This window comes from Artemia sp. Qi Xiang Cuo, chromosome 6, assembly GCF_049724085.1.
Source record: "Artemia sp. Qi Xiang Cuo chromosome 6, ASM4972408v1, whole genome shotgun sequence".
Lineage (NCBI taxonomy): Eukaryota > Metazoa > Arthropoda > Branchiopoda > Anostraca > Artemiidae > Artemia > Artemia sp. Qi Xiang Cuo.
This window is the reverse complement of record NC_142799.1, coordinates 61,814,303-61,834,169: the sequence shown is the minus strand read 5'-3', so window position 1 is coordinate 61,834,169 and position 19,867 is coordinate 61,814,303. Positions and strand designations below refer to the sequence as shown.

The following is a 19,867-nucleotide window of genomic DNA, read 5'->3' as shown; positions in this document are numbered from 1 at the left end:
ATAGGAGTTAATTTTTCAGCAGGCTTCAAAAATATTTTTCAGTTTTGTTTATGTAAATCTTCAAAATTTTCAGAAATATCTTCATTATTAAAAAAGGAATCCAGTGCTTATTAGTATGTACATCAAGATTAGCGCTCCCTTGGTTGCAACCTACGGGGTAATATTATCCTGAAAACATAGAAAATTTAAGTTACTTTAGATCAAACCGTTCGTGGTAACGAACTGTAAGTAAAGAGTGACCCGGCTCAATAGTATCCGAAACTTTAAAAAACGATATATAAGTTTCATCAGGTTTAGTCCTACCCATCAAAAGTTACGTGCCTGAGAAAATTTGCCTTATTTTCGAAAAAAGGGGAAACATACCCTAGAAGTTATAGAACCTTAATGAAAATCACATCATCAGATTCAGCGCATCAGAGAACCCTACTTTAGAGGTTTCAAGTTCCTATCTGCAAAAATGTCGAATTTTGTATTTTTGCCAGAAGAAAAATCACGGATGCGAGTTTATTTGTTTTTTTTTTGTTTTTTTTCTTGCCCCAGGGGTGATCGTACCGACACAATGGTTCTAGAACATCGTGAGAGGGCTCATTCAAACGGAAATTAGAAGTTATAGTGCCTTTTCTAAGTGACCAAAGAAAAGAAGGGCAGCTAGGCCCCCTCCCACGCTCATTTTTTCCCAAAGTCAGCTGATGAAAATTTTGAGATGACCATTTTGTTTGGCATGGTAGAAAATATAATAACTATGTCTTTTTGGATGAATTAATCCCCCACAGTCCCAAGGGGAAGGGCTGAAAGTTATAAACTTTACCCAATGTTTACAGGTAGTATTGGTTATTGGGAAATATACAGACGTTTCCAAGGAGAATTTTTTCTGGTAGTGGGGGGAGGGGGATCGGGGGTTATATGTGAGGATCTTTTCATGGAGGAAGTTTTTTTGGGGGAAGAGACATTGCTATTTATACGGAATAATTTCTCGTCGTTTTAAGTTTTAATGTCGCTCCTTACTTTCAGTTAAAAAAACTATTTTTTTTATTTAATAAAAGTAAGAAAAGACACATTTGAAAATATTCATCAAGTACATTATCTTGGGAGTATTTTTGAAAATAAGAAACCTTCGAACTAATTGATCTTATCAAACAGTTCGGGGTAACGCACTGTAAGTAAGGAACGAAGCGGCTAAATAGTAACCGAAACTTTAAAAAACGAGACTTTGGTACCAATAAGCATATAAAAAGAATTGACTTATTATGCCAATTCCAAATATATCAGGGACATTCAGTTTAGTGTTATCTATCAAAGGCTAGGAGCCTGAAAAAATTTGTCTGATTTCCGGAAAAGTGGGGAAACACCCCCTAAAATTCGAAGAATCTTTATGAAAATCCCACCTACAGATTTAACGTATCAGAAAACCCTACTGTAGAGATTTAAGACTCCTATATGTAAAAATATGGAATTTTGTATTTTTGCCAGATGAAACGTCACGGATGCACGATCCCCAGGAGTGATTTATCGACCCAATGGTCCCATAATATCGGGAGAGAGTTCATTTGAGCTGAAATTAAAAGTTTCAGTGCCCCTTTTCAGTAACCAAAAAGACTGGTGGACAAGAAGGCCCCCTCAAACACCCTTTTCCCCAAAAATTGCCTTTGGAGATAACATGACCCCCCCCCCCAAAGTCTCTGGGGAAAGGTTTTAAAGTAATAAAATTTGCTCATTGTTAGCGTATGGAATGTGTTATAGGGAAGTTTGTCTATATTTTTTGTGTGGGGGAGGGTTGAATTTTCTGCTAGAAGAATTTTATACGGGAAAAACTTTCCATGGGGGAGGGATGTCTCCTGGGATGAACTTTTCAGGAGAAATTTTTACTGGTGAATTTGCTAGAACTCCTATACGAAATTAATTTTATTTGTCTTACTTTCTCTTTGCTGACTCAATTTTACGCGTGAAGATTTTAAGGGTAATTAGTAGGGAGTATCTATGGAATTTGCTCGGAGGTATAGCAATTCCCATGCTATGATTACCAGACCGGTTATTTGGCAAGGTATAATGTAATCAAACATGTTTTGAGAGTATGATCGTAATTATATAACTTAAGCAGACAGGTTTTTTTCTGTTAATCTATGGAATTTGCTCGGAGATATAGCAAATCCCATGCTATGATTACCAGACTGTTTATTTGGCAGTGTAAAATGTAGTCACGCATGTTTTGAGAGTATTATCATAATTATATAACTTAAAGAAGACAGGTTTTTTTCTGTTAATCTATGGAATTTGCTCGGAGGTATAGCAATTCCCATGCTATGATTACCAGACTGGTTATTTGGCAGTGTATAATGTGGTCAAGCATGTTTTGCGAGTTTTGTCATAATAATATAATTTAAAGAAGACAGGTTTTTTTCTGTTAATCTATGGAATTTGCTACGTTCCTTGGATAAGGTATCCGTGAAGAAGTTCTAAGGCGAGAGTGGAAGTTGGGAAAAATTTTTGGAGGTGCCCACCTCACCTGCCCAGAGTCTCAGGCAAGTGACCCTAAATTTGAAAAAAAAGTGGAAATTGGATCATATTTTCTAAACTGAGCTGAGACAATGAATAGATGCTATTGGGAAAGCGCTTGGAGACGCTGGGCATCCGCGAACAAGTGCTAAATTGAGAGAGGAATTTGGGACAATATTTGGGGGCACCCACCCGCCCAGAGTCTCCGGCAGGTGACCCAAAAATTTAAAAAACACACAAAGACGACAGACACAAAGAGACGAATCACACACAGAGAGGACAAACACACAAAAACGACACATAGAGACGACACATGCACAGAGACGATACACACACACAGAGTCAACACACACAGAGAGACAAGACACACACACAGAAATGACAAACACACATAGAGACGACACACACAAAGAGACGTCACACACACACAGATACGAAACACACTTAGAGACGACACACACATAAAGACAACACACAGACAGAGACAACATCCACACAGAGACGACACACACACACAGAGACGACACACACACAGAGACGACACACTCAAAGTGACGACTTACACATAGAGACGACATACACACATAGAGACGACAAACACACAGAGACGACACACATAGAGAGAAGAAATGCACACAGAAAAAACAAATACACATAGACAACACACACACACACAGAGAATAAACAGACAAAGAGACGACACACTCACAGAGAGCACACACACACAGACACGACACACACACACACAGAGACGACACACACATAGCGACAACACAGACACAGAGACGACTCACACACAGATACGAAACATCCCACTGAGATGACACATGCACAGAGACGACACACACACACAGAGTCCACTCACACACAGAGAAGACAAACACACAGAGACGACAGACACAAAGAGACGAATCACACACATAGATGACAAACACACAGAAACGACACATAGAGACGACAAATGCACAGAGACGATATACACACAAAGAGTCAACACGCATAGAGAGACGAGACACACACACAGAAATGACAAACACACATAGAGACGACACACACAAAGAGACGTCACACACACAAAGATACGAAACACACAAAGAGACGACACACGCACAGAGACAAACACACATAGACATTATACACACAGAGATGACACAAACACACAGAGACGACACACACACAGAGACGACACATTCAAAGTGACGACTTACACATAGAGACGACACACACACAGAGATGACAAACACAGAAACGACACACACACACACAGAGACGACATACAAACACACACAGATACGACACACACTCAAATACTAAAAACACACAGAAACGACACACATACACACAGAGAGAGACGACACACAAACATAGATACAACACACACACACAGACGACACACACACAGAGACGACAACACAGAGAGAGACGACACGCACACAGAGACGACAAACACACAGAGACAACACACACACAGATACGAAACACCCACAGAGACGACACATGCACAGAGACGACACACATACACATAATCTACTAACGCACAGAGAGTACAAACACACAGAGATGACTGACACAAAAAGATGAATCTAACACAGAGAAGACAAACAAACAGAAACCACACATAGAGACAACACATGTGCAGAGACGAAACCCACACACACACAGTAAACACACACAGAGAGACGAGACACACACAGAAATGAAAAACACACATAGAGACGACACACACAAAGAGACGTCACACACACACAGATATGAAACACACATAGAGACGTCACACACATAGAGACAACACACACACACACACAGAGACAAAATCCACACAGAGACGACACACACACATACAGAGACGACACACACACACAGAGACGACACACTCAAAGTGACGACTTGCACATAGAGACGACACACACACAGAGATGACAAACACACAGAGACGACACACACAGAGAAACGACACGCACACAGAGATGACAAACACACAGAGACAACACACACACATATACGAAACACACAAAGAGACGACACACGCATAGAGAGAACAAACACACAGAAATGACACACACACACAGAGACGACACACACAAATAGAGACAACACAGACACAGAGATGACAGACACACAGATACGAAACACCCACAGAGACGACACATGCACAGAGACGACACACACACACACAGAGTCCACTCACACACAGAGAGGACAAACACACAGAGACGACAGACACAAAGAGACGAATCACACATAGAGAGGACAAACACACAGAAACGACACATAGAGACGACATATGCACAGAGACGATACACACACACAGAGTCAACAAACACAGAGAGACGAGACACACACAAAGAGACGTCACAAACACACAGATACGAAACACACATAGAGATGACACACACATACAGACAACACACACACAGATACAACATCCACACAGAGACAACACACACACAGAGACGACACACACACAGAGACGACACACTCAAAAGTGACGACTTACACATAGAGAAGACAGACACACAGAGACGACACACATAGAGAGATGACACACACACACACACACAGAGAATACAAACCCACAGAGACAACAAACACAAAGATACGACACACACACACAGATCATACAAACAAAACGAGACTAAACACGGACAGACACTACACAAACCCAAACAACGAGCACAGAACAAAAACAGAGACGACACAACCACAGAAATGACACCCACAGAGACGACACACGCACAGACACGACACACGAACAGAGTCATATTGAGAGATATATACAAAAAGTTGGGTTGATCTAGGTTCACTTAGAGTGGCACACCACTCTAAGTGAACCTAGAATCTAAGGTTCTAAGTGACTAAGTGACTAGGTTCTAAGTGAACCTAGTCATCACTTTTGAGTGTGTCGTCTCTGTGTGTGTGTCGTCTCTGTTTGTGTTTGTGTCGTCTCGGTGTGGATGTTGTCTCTGTGTGTGCGTTGTCTCTATGTGTGTGTCGTCTCTATGTGTGTTTCGTATCTGTGTGTGTGTGACGTCTCTTTGTGTGTGTCGTCTCTATATGTGTTTGTCATTTCTGTGTGCGTGTCTCGTCTCTCTGTGTGTGTTGACTCTGTGTGTATGTGTATCGTCTCTGTGCATGTGTCGTCTCTATGTGTCGTTTCTGTGTGTTTGTCCTCTCTGTGTGTGATTCGTCTCTTTGTGTCTGTCGTCTCTGTGTGTTTGTTCTCTCTGTGTGTGAGTGGACTCTCTGCGTGTGTGTGTCGTCTCTGTGAATGTGTCGTCTCCGTGGGATGTTTCGTATCTGTGTGTCTGTCATCTCTGTGTCTGTGTTGTCTCTATGTGTCTGTGTCGTCTCTGTGTGTGTGTGTCGTTTCTGTGTGTTTGTCCTCTCTGTGCGTGTGTCGTCTCTTTGTGTGTTTCGTATCTGTGTGTGTGTTGTCTCTGTGTGTTTGTCGTCTCTGTGTGCGTGTCGTCTCTCTATGTGTGTCGTCTCTGTGTGTTTGTCGTCTCTATGTGTGTGTGTCGTCTCTATGTGTAAGTCGTCACTTTGAGAGTGTCGTCTCTGTGTGTGTTTGTCGTCTCTGTGTGTGTGTGTGTCGTCTCTGTGTGGATGTTGTCTCTGTGTGTGTGTGTGTGTTGTCTCTATATGTGTGTCGTCTCTATGTGTGTTTCGTATCTGTGTGTGTGAAATCTCTGTGTGTGTGTAGTCTCTATGTGTGTGTTTCTTTTCTGTGTGTGTCTCGTCTCTCTTTATGTGTTGACTGTCTGTGTGTGTATCGTCTCTGTGCATGCCTCGTCTCTTTATGTCGTTTCTGTGTGTTTGTCCTCTCTGTGTGTGATTCGTCTCTTTGTGTCTGTCATATCTGTGTGTTTTTCCTCTCTGTGTGTGACTGGACTCTGTGTGTGTATCGTCTTTGTGCATTTGTCGTCTCTGTGGGTGTTTCGTATCTGTGTGTGTGTTGTTTCTGTGTGTTTGTCGTCTCTGTTTGCGTGTCGTCTCTCTATGTGTTGTCGTCTCTGTGTGTGTGTCATCTCTGTGTCTGTGTTTTCTCTATGTGTGTGTCGTCTCTATCTGTGTGTGTGTCGTTTCTGTGTGTTTGTCGTCTCTGTGTGTGTGTCGTCTCTGTGTCTGTGTTGTCTCTATGTGTGTGTCGTCTCTGTGTGTGTGTGTGTGTCTTGTCTGTGCGTTTTTAGTCTCTCTGTGTTTGTTTTCTGTCTGTGTTAGTCGTGTCTTTGAGTGTGTCGTCTCTGTGTGTGTGTCGTCTCTGTGTGTGTGTCGTCTCTGTTTGGATGTTGTCTCTGTGTGTTTTCTCTGTGTGTGTGTCGTCTCTATGTGTGTTTCCTATCTGTGTGTGTGTGACGTATCTTTGTGTGTGTCCTCTCTATGTGTGTTTGTCATTTCTGTGTGTGTGTCTCGTCTCTCTGTGTGTGTTGACTCTGTGTGTGTGTATCGTCTCTGTGCATGTGTCGTCTCTATGTGTCGTTTCTGTGTGTTTTTCCTCTCTGTGTGTGATTCGTCTCTTTGTGTCTGTCGTCTCTGTGTGTTTGTCCTCTCTTTTTGTGAGTGGACTCTGTGTGTGTGTGTCGTCTCTGTGCATGTGTCGTCTCTGTGGGATGTTTCATATCTGTGTGTCTGTCATATCTATGTCTGTGTTGTCTCTCTGTGTGTGTCGTCTCTGTGTCTGTGTGTGTAGTTTATGTGTGTTTGTACTCTCTGTGCGTGTGTAGTCGCTTTGTGTGTTTCTTATCTGTGTTTGTTTTCTCTGTGTGTTTGTCGTCTCTTTGTGCGTGTCGTCTCTCTATGTGTGTCGTCTCTGTGTGTTTGTCGTCTCTATGTGTGTGTGTGTCGTCTCTATGTGTAAGTCGTCACTTTGAGTGTGTCGTCTCTTTGTGTGTGTCGTCTCTCTGTGTGTGTGTCGTCTCTGTGTGGATGTTGTCTCTGTGTGTGTGTGTTGTCTCTATGTGTGTGTCGTCTCTAAGCGTGTTTTGTATCTTTGTGTGTGTGACGTCTCTTTGTGTGTGTCGTCTCTATGTGTGTTTGTCATTTCTGTGTGTGTGTCTCGTCTCTCTGTGTTTGTTGACTCTGTGTGTGTGTATCGTCTCTGTGCATGTGTCGTCTCTATGTGTCGTTTCTGTGTGTTTGTCCTCTCTGTGTGTGATTCGTCTCTTTGTGTCTGTCGTCTCTGTGTGTTTTTTAAATTTTTGGGTCACTTGCCGGAGACTCTGGGCGGGTGGGTGCCCCCAAATATTGTCCCAAATTCCTCTCTCAATTTAGCACTTGTTCGCGGATGCCCAGCGTCTCCAATCACTTTCCCAATAGCATCTATTCATTGTCTCAGCTCAGTTTAGAAAATATGATCCAATTTCCACTTTTTTTTCAAATTTAGGGTCACTTGCCTGAGACTCTGGGCAGGTGAGGTGGGCACCTCCAAAAATTTTTCCCAACTTCCACTCTCGCCTTAGAACTTATTCACGGATACCTAAGACCGTCAACGGTTAGACTGTTGCCCTAGCAGTAACCATGCCATGCTCTACACACATACCGACAATATATTTTTGTTTTTTGTTTTCCATTTTCACAATGGGGTCCCAATTGAGCTCATGTCCATCGCTTAGCATTCAGGCCTTAACAAATAAAGCCCAGATAGTCGGACCCCAACGCTCCAATCTGAACACTGACTAAGACCCCAATTCTGAGCTAGTGAATTTCAACCATTCAGGCTGGTGGACTGAGACTTCCTATTCTGAGCTAGTGGATTTCCACCATTCAGGCTGGTGGACTAAGACTCCAATTCTGAGCTAGTGAATTTCCACCATTCAGGCTGGTGGATTGGGACCCCAATTCTGAGCTAGTGAATTTCCACCATTCAGGCTGTTGGACTAAGACCCCAATTCTGAGCTAGTGAATTTCTACCATTCAGGTTGGTGGACTGAGACTCCCAATACTGAGCTAGTGGATTTCCACCATTCAGGCTGGTGGACTAAGACCCCAATTCTGAGCTAGTTAATTTCCACCATTCAGGCTGGTGGACTAAGACCCCAACTCTGAGCTAGTGAATTTCAACCATTCAGGCTGGTGGACTAAGACTCCAATTCTGAGCTAGTGAATTTCCACCATTCAGGCTGGTGGACTGGGACCCCAATTCTGAGCTAGTGAATTTCCACCATTCAGGCTGGTGGACTAAGACTCCCAATACTGAGCTAGTGGATTTCCACCATTCAGGCTGGTGGACTAAGACCCCAATTCTGAGCTAGTGAATCACCACCATTCAGGCTGGTGGACTGGGACCCCAATTCTGAGCTAATGGATTTTAACCAGTCAGGCTGGTGGACTAAGACTCCAATTCTGAGCTTGTGAATTTCCATCATTCAGGCTGTTGGAATGTGACCCCAATTCTGAGCTAGCGAATTTCCACCATTCAGGCTGGTGGACTGGGACCCCAATTCTGAGCTAGTGAATTTCCACCATTCAGGCTGGTTGAATCAGAGTCCCAATTCTTAGCTTGTGGATTTCCACCATTCAGGCTGGTGGACTAAGACCCCAATTCTGAGCTAGTGAATTTCCACCATTCAGGCTGGTGGACTGGGACCCCAATTCTGAGCTAGTGGATTTCAACCATTAAGGCTGGTGGACTAAGACCCCACTTCTGAGCTAGTGGATTTCAACCATTCTGGCTTTTGGACTGAGACCCCACTTCTGAGCTAGTGGATTTCAACCATTCTAGCACTTTGGCTTTTCATTCCCAATTAAATTAAAAAATATGCATTTTCAACTAGAAATAAGGAGCATCGTTAAAAATTAAGACGAATGGAAATTATCCCGTGTATGAAGTTAGCTACACCCTCCGAAATACCTTGTTCTTTATGTTAGAATTTGACTTTTCATTACCAATTAAATTAAAAAATATGCATTTTCAACTAGAAATAAGGAGCATCGTTAGAAACTAAGACGAATGGAAATTATCCCGTATATGAAGTGAGCTACACCCTCCAAAATATCTTGTTCTTTATGTTAGAGTTTGACTTTTCATTCCCAATTAAATTAAAAAAATAAGCATTTTCAACTAGAAATAAGGAGCATCGTTAAAAAAAACTAAGACGAATTGAAATTATCTTCGATTCTGAGCATTTTTGTTTCCCCTCCAAAATTGACCCCCCCCCCTCCCCTACCCTCAGAAATGGTTGAACGAAGGGCCTCTGAGCCTTGTCCTTGAGGCAGATCCCATTTATTTTCGATTCTGAGTATTTTTGGTTTTCCCTCCAAAATTGACCCCCCTCCCCTGCCCTTAGAAATGGGGGAACGAAGGGCCTCTGAACCTTCCCCTTGAGGCAGATCCCGTTTATTTTCGATTCCGAGTATTTTTGGTTTTCCCTCCAAAATTGACCTCCCCCTCCCCCTGCACTTAGAAATGGGGGAACGAAGAGCCTCTGAGCCTTCCCCTTGAGGCAGATCCCATTTATTTATTGATTCTGAGTATTTTTGGTTTTCTCTCCAAAATTGACCCCCCCCTCCCCTGTCCTCAGAAAGGGGGGAACGAAGGGAACGTTAAACTATTTTAAATTGACAACACTGTCCAAACATCACATGTGTATTATACAGTACACAATCACCCAATCTCCCCCAAAACACTTTTCAGTCATTTCCTGTTAATTTGTTTTATTTCTAAACCATTGTTGGCTTAAGGCAATTCTCCACAACAAATACGGAAACTGCTCTTGATAGCACGGACTTCAAAAAGGGAACTGTGGATAACACATGGGTGTTTGACAGCTTTCCCTAAAAAACCATTCCTAAATACGCAATTTGACTATCTTTTTTTGCAATGTTTAGGAACAGGTGGAGAATCCCCGCTCGTAATTGCTAATCACCTTAACCCTTTTTCTCCATCGTCAAGTACATGCTCCAAAAATATTTTATTCAGAGATTTCATGTTAAAAAATTATCCAATCACTAATTATCCCTTTTTTGCAAATGTCCATCAAACGCCAAGGAACGTAATCTCCCCGAACACGTCAAACTGTTTCCACGGACTTCAAAAATCGAACTGTGGATAACACATGGGTCATTGACAGCTTTCCCTAAAAAACATTTCCAAATAACCAGTCTGGTAATCATAGCATGGGAATTGCTATACCCCCAAGCAAATTCCATAGATTAACAGAAAAAAACCTGTCTGCTTTAAATTATATTATTACGACCAAACTCTCAAAACATGTTTGACCACATTATACACTGTCAAGTAAACAGTCTGGTAATCATAGCATGGGAATTGCTATACCTCCAAGCAAATTCCATAGAATAACAGAAAAAAACCTGTCTGCTTAAGTTATATAATTACGATCATACTGTCAAAACATGTTTGACTACATTATACACTGCCAAATAACCAGTCTGGTAATCATAACATGGGAATTGCTATACCTCCGAGCAAATTCCATAGATTAACAGAAAAAAACCTGTCTGCTTAAATTATATTATTACGACCATACTCTCAAAACATGCTTGATTACATTATACCTTGCCAAATAACCGGTCTGGTAATCATAGCATGGGAATTGCTATACCTCCGAGAAAATTCCATAGATACTCCCTACTGTAATTGACCGGGGTAAATTTTCACCGGGGTTGAATCGCCTAAGGGATCTTTCCGTGGGGAAGGAGATTTTTCCGTAGAGGTGGTTTCCGGGCGTCATTTATAAAATCCATCAGAGATTAAATTCAAAAATAGTTTGTTTTTTTCAAATCAAAGTGTGGAGCAACATTGTAACTTAAACGAACATAAATTATTAGGTTTATGAGGGGGTGCCCTCTCCTCAATAGTTTTCTCTTTACGATAAAGTTTGAAATTTGTTCCAATATTTTAAGAAAGATTCCTGAAACACATGGGTTGTTTAATTTGAATAATAAGAAGTTTTTTTTAACACTGTTGAAAAGCACGCAACCTCCCTCGTAAACGTAATATTTTTTGTTCATTTAAGTTCTAATGTTGCTACTTAATTTCAGTTAAAAAAAACTTTTTTTTAATTTAATCAGAGGTAAACTTGATATACGGGAAAGTCTAAAAAATGTTACAAGTCACAAAAGAAACATAATTTGATGAGTAACAATGTTTGACTCTCAACTATACTTTTAAGCGTTGTCCTTGCTCATACAGATTTATTTTTCTACTCACTCTGTTTTTAGTGGTCTGAAAGTCACTTGGAAAAATGTCACTTGGAAAAATGAAAAATATTGGCCAAAACTTTGAGCAATCTTCCTTAGGAATAACCACTAACGATTCCTCATTCTAAAGAATTAAACCGTGTGAGCTCGACATTAGTGACAATTAAACCAATTTGTCCGAGAAATAAGTGTAATCTGTATGAAAAGTAGCGTTTTTTGGGCCCTGTCATTTTAGTCATAGCGTGTCATAGCGCGGTTTTGCTATTTGCACCTAAAGAGTAGAAATAACTTATTACCATTGACCATTTACTGTAAAAAAAAAAAAAAAAAAAAAAAAAAAAAAAATATTGTGGCAGATGATCATGTCAGTCGTAATTGCACCATTGTACAATTTCAATCCGTTCCAGCCAATTTCCCAGCCTAAAATCACTTATTTTCTAGTATGGCTGCCCTATTGAGCAAGTTTAGGATTGATTACTCGGATGTTATTGCCGTTTCTGACGTGAACAGAAGTCCCTCTGAAGGAACCAAGCAATGGTTCAATGATCTTATTAAACATTCACTTCAAGCAAGTGGATCTGATGGTGAGTGTTAAAAGATCTCTTTTCCTCTTATAATTAAGACATTCCTCGAATGATAAATCAAATAGATACCAAGTCTCGTCACTTTCGATGTCAGATCCTTTCCTAGAGTTTTCTTTTAAACTGTTGGAATTACTCATAAGTTTTACCATGTAAGAGTACAAAACTTTACTCAGTGAAGATAGGGCTGGGATAATTTTTGCTATGGATGACCAATCCGAACGCTTAATTGGTTTGGTCAGCACGTCAGGGATAGACATTATGGTCAAATACGTAAAACTGGGTTTCTTACATGACTATTCTAAGTATTATGGGTCATAAGGTAACACTGCTTACCAAACCAATGTGAACAATCCATAAACTACCTCAAAATCCAATTATATTGAACAAAAATAAAAATCCATTTTAATAAAAAACATAATCTAACGTGCTAAAATATGTTTGAGTTACGAGAAAATATGTATAAAAGAATGAAAAAGTTTGTGACACGTGGAAAGTAAAGGAAGATTGTTTTTTTAAGGAAGAATTAGTGACAGTGCTAAAGCTATTAACAAATAATAAGACTCCAGGTGCTGAATCTGCTGATAGTGTGATAAATGAGTTTGTTTTTAATATGGTGGCTGTGAAGTTAGAGAAAACTTCCTGAAACTATGAATGTGATTTTTGAAAAGGGGGAAGTACCAAGTGATTTTGAGAAGACTGATTAAACTTATACAAGAATCATGATAAGAATGAGAGTGGTAATTATAGTGGCATTAGTTTAATTTTTAAAAGTGCTGTAGATAAAGTTTCAAGAGAAAAAAAGTGTGATTCTAGGAATGGGAGAGTATGCGTCGACTAAGTTCTCACTATTAGGTTAGGTGCTGGTTTCGTATTGAACCCGGAGCTAAGCAGCTTAGCGTTCTATCCCAACTTATATGAATTATTTTGATGGACTTAGTCCTAAAGGGTAAATCAAAGAATATATATGTGCGCAGGGTCAAATGGAGAAATAAAACTATCCTTGACTTAGATTATGTTGATAATTTGAGGTCTTAGATGAAAATGTTAGCAAAATAAAGTAATATTTGGAAGTTTTGAGAGTTCAGGGCACAAGAATAGGTCTGAAAACTAATGTTAAGAAAACTAAGTCACTAAGACTGGGAATAAGTAAAGGTAAATAGGTGATGTTGGGTAACAAGAAGATCAATCAAGTCGACAGCCTGTCTTACCTAGGTAGCATTATTAGTAAAGACATTAGGTGCAGTGAAGATGTTAAAAGTAGAATGGCCAAGGTCTAGGTTGTTTTTTACACAGTTTGGAAGGATGGCAAAATAAGTCTGCGAGCCGAAATTAGAATATTAGGAGCAACAATGATGACAGGGGTCAAAAATGGTTCCCTGAACTTTTGGGTGTTCTAAAAGATGGAAGAGTGTTTGTTGGATGTTTTCCAAAGAAACTGTCTACAGATCGTTTTGGGTGTACAGACCTGTCTGACTCACCACATTTCAAACAGAAAGCTGTACGAAATATATGGTTCAATCCGCCTTCTAAGGCCATAATGAGGAAGATTGCGATGGCTAGGATATGTTCTACTGATGAAGAATGACAGATTGGCCAAGATAGTCTTTGTTCGCCAAATGAAAAATAGGTTGTCCCCGAATGGGGTAGGAGGATATCGTAATGAAAGACGTAAGGAGAATTGGATCTTCTGGGGAGAGTGCAAAGAGGGAGGTTTTGAACTTATCGGGATGGAGAGGACTGTGCGCAGCTATGTTGACCTGTAACTGCCTGGTGCTTCAGTGAGTTGTTAGTAGTGGCAGTAGTAATTTCATACCCATAATATACTCACTGAGCCTAAGAGTGTGGGTAGCTTAAAAGAGTGAAGCATGACGATAGTGTTGACAGAAAAAACACTAAATCCGACAGTGTTTGGTGTTTCTAGGCATTTTTTCAGTGCATTAATACGGCAAAGTTAGTGTAGTAATAAGTGTTTGCTATCAGTTTCTGAGAAAAGAAAACACAATTATTAAGCATGAAAAAAATGCTAAGAACCGCCTAATGTTAGATGGTACTGGCAATTTTTCTTAGACACTAGCGCCAGTTTCTACTCATAGAAGTTGACCATACTTTTTGAGCTGAACTTTAACAGGCGTCTTCGTCAATAGTTTTGAAGACAGTGTTTTTTCGTTCGATGAAAAACCTATCTCAAGCACAATAATAGCCTAAGCTTGACGGGAACATTTCACCGACATAAAAATAAATGTTTATTTTTGCCTTAATTTGCACTTCGAAGCCAAATTAAGGTCAATAATGGATATGTTTTGCAAATGCACAAATCACGATTTCAGGGATAACTTTCTATCTTTGATTCATTTGTTTTGGAGCATTATGACCTACGTCGTAACTCAGCCAATGATCCATCTTCAACATTGCTTTTCTAATTGTAATTAAATTGCTAAGTTTGTCATGCCATATTTTTATCATGTATAAAAAAACCCGTATTATAAATATAAGTATCATCTACTGTTAATGAGTAATTAACTTAGATCTGAGCCAATATATCTTTATATTTTATAGAAACATCTTCATCACTTCGTCAAAAAGTGCCTTATAAAATGAACAGCAAGTTAGAGCAATAATAAGGTATGGGTCAGCGTTTTTATGTTTGTACAAATATAATGCATAAATACAACAATGTATTGCCTAAAAGTACTTCGAGAAAAATTTCCCAGAGGAGGGCAGGGGCAAGTAGTACCTGAAATCTTATTTTTACCAGGATTTATATGGACCTTTTTTCATTCTTCTCATTTTATGAATCTTTTTAATAATCTCCTATTCACCCGAAGGGCCATGTTCCATATGGCACCTTCCTGGTGGTATCCATGGTGTTGTCATAATAAATTTATAAAAATAAATTTATATGAATTCGGTTGAAATAAGCCTATGCAATGACAAGTGACATATGACTGTCATCTTATTGTCATCTTATATAGAGTCATGATAAAATTTATACAAATCTAACTTTGGTCAAAATAAGCTTATACAATGACAAGCGACATATGACTGTCATCTTATTGTCAATTTTTGATGTAATTATCGAACTTATTGAGCAATATCTTTCAGATGCTCCGGATTTTCTGTGTGATTTCCAGCTCTTTTACCCTAATTTTCCTTAAATGAATCTTATGTCTCATTTTCTTGACCTTTGTAAACAAATGGTATCCATAAACCTTTGCTTGCTAAGTGTCCATGCGGAAAGCTTTTGGAGACAAATATTTTTAATAAAAAGAAAATCCACCTCAAACAAGGAATTTCCCCAGAACATTATTTCTAATGGAGAAGAATAATATATTAGTGCAGTTTTAAATTTGATTTTTTGTTTCTTTGTTATTGAGGCTTGTGTTTTATGGCATGAATGATTGTTTAGAACAAATTTGAAACATTTTAAACGAAAAACCTCTCTCTCTGCATGTTTTCAATACTTAAAAATGAGAACATGGTTACAAGTAAAATCGTTACATGGTTAGGAAGTAAAAACGTAATTTAAGAAATTTCACCTTTGTAAACAGTGCTATAACTCTGATTTGAGAGTTGCAGATGCTATAGAAAAAAAAAAAAAAAAAAAACAAGGGCATCAACACATTATTTTGTCCCTGAGTGGCTGCCCTTGAGGTAAATATAGCCAAGAAACTGTCATGGATTAGCGTTGTGTTAGCTTCATGCAGGTTTGGGCAATGATGAGACCTGTTAGTAAAAGGGGTCATATAAGTAATACAAATATTTTTCTTCTATAAAATCAGTCTCATTAAACCCTCTGATCTGAAAATAGAGCCAGGAAAGTCACATGATTTTGCATTGGGTTGACTTCATGTGGCTACGGCTGTGGTAAGTTGTCAGTGACAGTTTTACTTTAAGTGCTAGGTGTTTTTCTGTGAAATTGATTCTAATAAACTAATTAGTCTTAAAATGTGAACAAGGAACTAAGATGTCATTGTGCTGCCTTGGCTTTAGGCAGGTTTGCACTAAGAATGAAGTTGGTATTGGTCGTAGGCGTATAAATAATTCAAATATGTTTTAATTATTAAACACTTTAATATTAAAAAATAGCAAAGAAACTGAAATTGCTTTGCGTTATGTTGGCATTATGTGGCTTTTGCTGCGGTTACTTGTCAGTGGCAGTAGTATAATAAGTGCTACTCACTTTTCTGTAAAATTTATCCTAATAAACTAATTAGTTTTAAAATGTAATGAAGAAAGTAAGATGGGTCTCTGGTGGCCTTGTGTGAATTTTGCTGCGGTAAGATGTAAGTAGCAGCATTAATATAAGTACTCCAAGTTCTTCTGTAAAACAGATCCCAATATACTACCTAATTCTAAAATATAACAAAGAAACTAAGATGGCTTTGTGCTGTTCAGGCTTCAGCTTGGTTTATGCTGCGAGGACAGTTGTTATTATTAGTAGTCGTATGAGTAACATACATGTTTTTCTTTTAAAATTAACCTAAATAAACCAATTAAACTTAAAATATATCCAAGAGACGATATGGTGTTCCGTTGTGTTGGCCTCAGTTTTTTTTTCTGGGGTAAGATGTCAGTGGCAGCAGTAATACAAGTACCACGCGTTCTTCTGTAAAATTGATCCTAAGAAAATAATCAATGATAAAAATTTAACCAAGATAGTTTGGTTGCTTTGCGCTTTGTCGGCGTGAAGTAGCATTGCGGTTCGATGAATAGTTAGTAATACTAATATAGTGCTACATGCATTGTTATTCTGTAGAATTAATCTTAATAAGTCCTTTTCTGTATATTTCTAGACTGTAACAAAATATCCTCAAGTGAGCTTCTGGAGATGAAGGATAAATGCAACAGACATATGCGGCTACGGGAGCTTCTCCTTCAACACTCTAAGGACTCAAATATGGTATTCATGTAAGTATTTTTGTTTTCGCTTAATACCCCCAAAACCATTAATCTACTCAAGTTTTGGTGTAGAATGGAAAGTTTTCACATGGAATACAGAATATTCATATTTTTGAGCGGGGAAAATAATCCTATTATATATATATATATATATATATATATATATATATATATATATATATATATATATATATATATATATATATATATATATATATATATATATATATATATATATATATATATATATATATATATATATATATATATATATATATATATATATATATATATATATATATATATATATATATATATATATATATATATATATATATATATATATATATATATATTATATATATATCTCGGTTACCAAAGAGTTCTTTGGTAACCGTAAAGGAGCTGAGCTGAGCTCTGGAGCTGAGTTGTTACTACTTAGGCAGTTTTGGTTTTTATAAACTCCTTTTTTGCTTGTAAGAACGTGGTCCTTATCTCTTTCTACCTGAGTGGCTCGACAGCCAAAAGGGTTCTTTACCAAAAGAACTATTTGTGCATATTCACCTCTTTGCATTAATAGTCACTAAGATTATTTGACTAAACCATTTTTTTTTATTTATATCTAGGAAGGGTCCAATTTGTCATTGTTTTCAACTTTGTCTGTGAATATACTAAAAGAGGCTTTTTTAATTACAAAAAAAAAGTTTTTTTTAACATCTAGCGGGAGGTACGGACACCCCTGCCCCTCTCAGTTGACGCCACTGAAGAAATTCATGGAAGGGATCTAAGAGTGCGGCTCTGAACGAAGCTGTGCGTACAGGCAACTAAGCGTGTGCAGCTTAGTTGCCTTTTGGAGACTTGAAGTGTTCAGTGGTAGTAGTACTACCCACGATATTTAGCAAAGACTTCTTCTGAACTCTGTGGTTTAATATAGTCAGAAATACTGAAATATACCTATGAAAACTATCAAACAATGTTGCAATAAACTGAAGCTGCTAGGAAATGTCTGCCAAACAACAAAATAATTGAGATGGCATAAAATTTCAATAAAAATGGACAAGCAGTATATTAATTCACAGTTACTAATTTGATGACTTTCAGAAAATTTATGGGTAATTTTGCTCTTTTAGTTACTGGATCAAGCACACTAGATGTTAATTCTGTTTGCTTCCTCAATAAGGCTATTCAAATACTCTATAGTTTCCAACATTTGAATCATAGCAAAAGAAGGGGGGCTGTTACCTCGTCTTTTTAAATTTCGTCAAGTAAATTTTGTGAAGTTTCAATTTTGTAAAGTAAATCTTATGAAGTTTTAATTTTGTGAAGTAAATTTTATGAAGTAATAGATTTCGTGAAGCAAAAAAAGTTATCATTCATTAATTTTTTTTTGTTTTAATAAAAGGTGATTGATCTTAAATTAATTCAACAAATGAATGCTCTGTGAACTCACACATGTGAAACAGGACCTAACCTTACAACACGCTGTAGGGCCTATTTGACCGGAAAAGTCGACTTTTATGTCAAATGCTTTCACTGTATTTATTCATCAATAGTTTTGTTATTCGTAAAATGGTTTCTTTGCTTACAAGAACTTTTACCAAAAATAAAACATCATATCCACCACTTTATTTTTTAGGACACTACCAATACCAAAACGAGGGGTAGTATCTGCAGCTCTTTACATGTCATGGATGGAAACACTAACGAAAGATATGCCCCCTTTCCTTTTGGTCAGAGGAAATCAGACGTCTGTTCTCACCTTTTATTCATAGAACTCGTAAGATTGTAAGACTTTCTGAAATAGAAAGTTCTACAGAATAGAGCAGAGAGTTTACAGAGTGTAGCTGTATGTGAAACTCAGTCGAACAGAACAGTGAATTAAAAAAAAAAAAAAAATCCATCGTATTTATTCATTATTATGCCATAGGTATAATCGGGTAGTACAAAATATAGTGCCTTAGAAAATTTAATTTGTTATAATTCAACCATTTTTATCGTTATATCTTATCAGTTGTCCTTTCTATTGCGTTTTTGATGTATATAATATCAATATGTACATAAAATTAATTTGGTATTGTTCATGTCATGTAATGCTACCTGACTACAAATAATATTGTTTCGAACTGATAGCGAGTTTTTCAGTTGGCGGCTCTTTACGTCAGCCTTATTTGTGGATAGGGCCTTAGATTGCCTCACTTTGTACGTATTTTAATGATATATTGTGCCATTATTTTTATTTATTTTGGTCCTGCCAATACAAAATAGAATTTAAAAGTTCAGCTTTCTTATTTTGCCTATTATTTAGTATTAAAAGACTAGACTGTTGGATGTGTCGTAGATAAGGAAGACAAAAGAAGTAATTCTGTCATTCAAGAGTTATTGTGTTGTTTCATAACTTTAATTCAAAATTTTGACTTCTGATTAGCCGTACTTCACTTAGCTTCACAACGTACTTCACAATGTTGATTAATTCCTTCACTAGAACAAACTAAAAATCTAAAGATTCTGTGTTTTTTTCTTTCTATTTCGTTTGCATCTCACTTTAAAATGAGGAGTTTCACTCCCTCTCCTCAAAATCCTACTAACGCTTTTATTCTCCTATACTCTTGCATAATTTATTTTTATAACTTGATCCTCCTCACCTGTCTAAGCCCCCTCCTTCATTTTTTATCCCCATTATTACTGGTTGAAAAATTTATATTATCATTTTCACCCGACTAAATTTCTTCTAA

At 38.1% G+C, this 19,867-nt stretch overlaps 1 protein-coding gene across 1 annotated transcript in view; it reads left to right on the top strand.

Moving 5' to 3' along the window:
* LOC148951480 (bumetanide-sensitive sodium-(potassium)-chloride cotransporter-like) overlaps nucleotides 1–19,427 on the top strand; it is a 177,904-nt gene extending 158,477 nt beyond the window's left edge. The window contains exons 18-20 of the mRNA XM_089090904.1: nucleotides 12,094–12,236; nucleotides 17,030–17,144; nucleotides 18,772–19,427. Coding sequence (XP_088947030.1) covers nucleotides 12,094–12,236; nucleotides 17,030–17,144; nucleotides 18,772–18,907 — 394 coding nt within the window. The 3' untranslated portion in view covers nucleotides 18,908–19,427. The remainder of the gene's footprint in view (nucleotides 1–12,093; nucleotides 12,237–17,029; nucleotides 17,145–18,771) is intronic.
* Nucleotides 19,428–19,867: the final 440 nt, after the last annotated feature.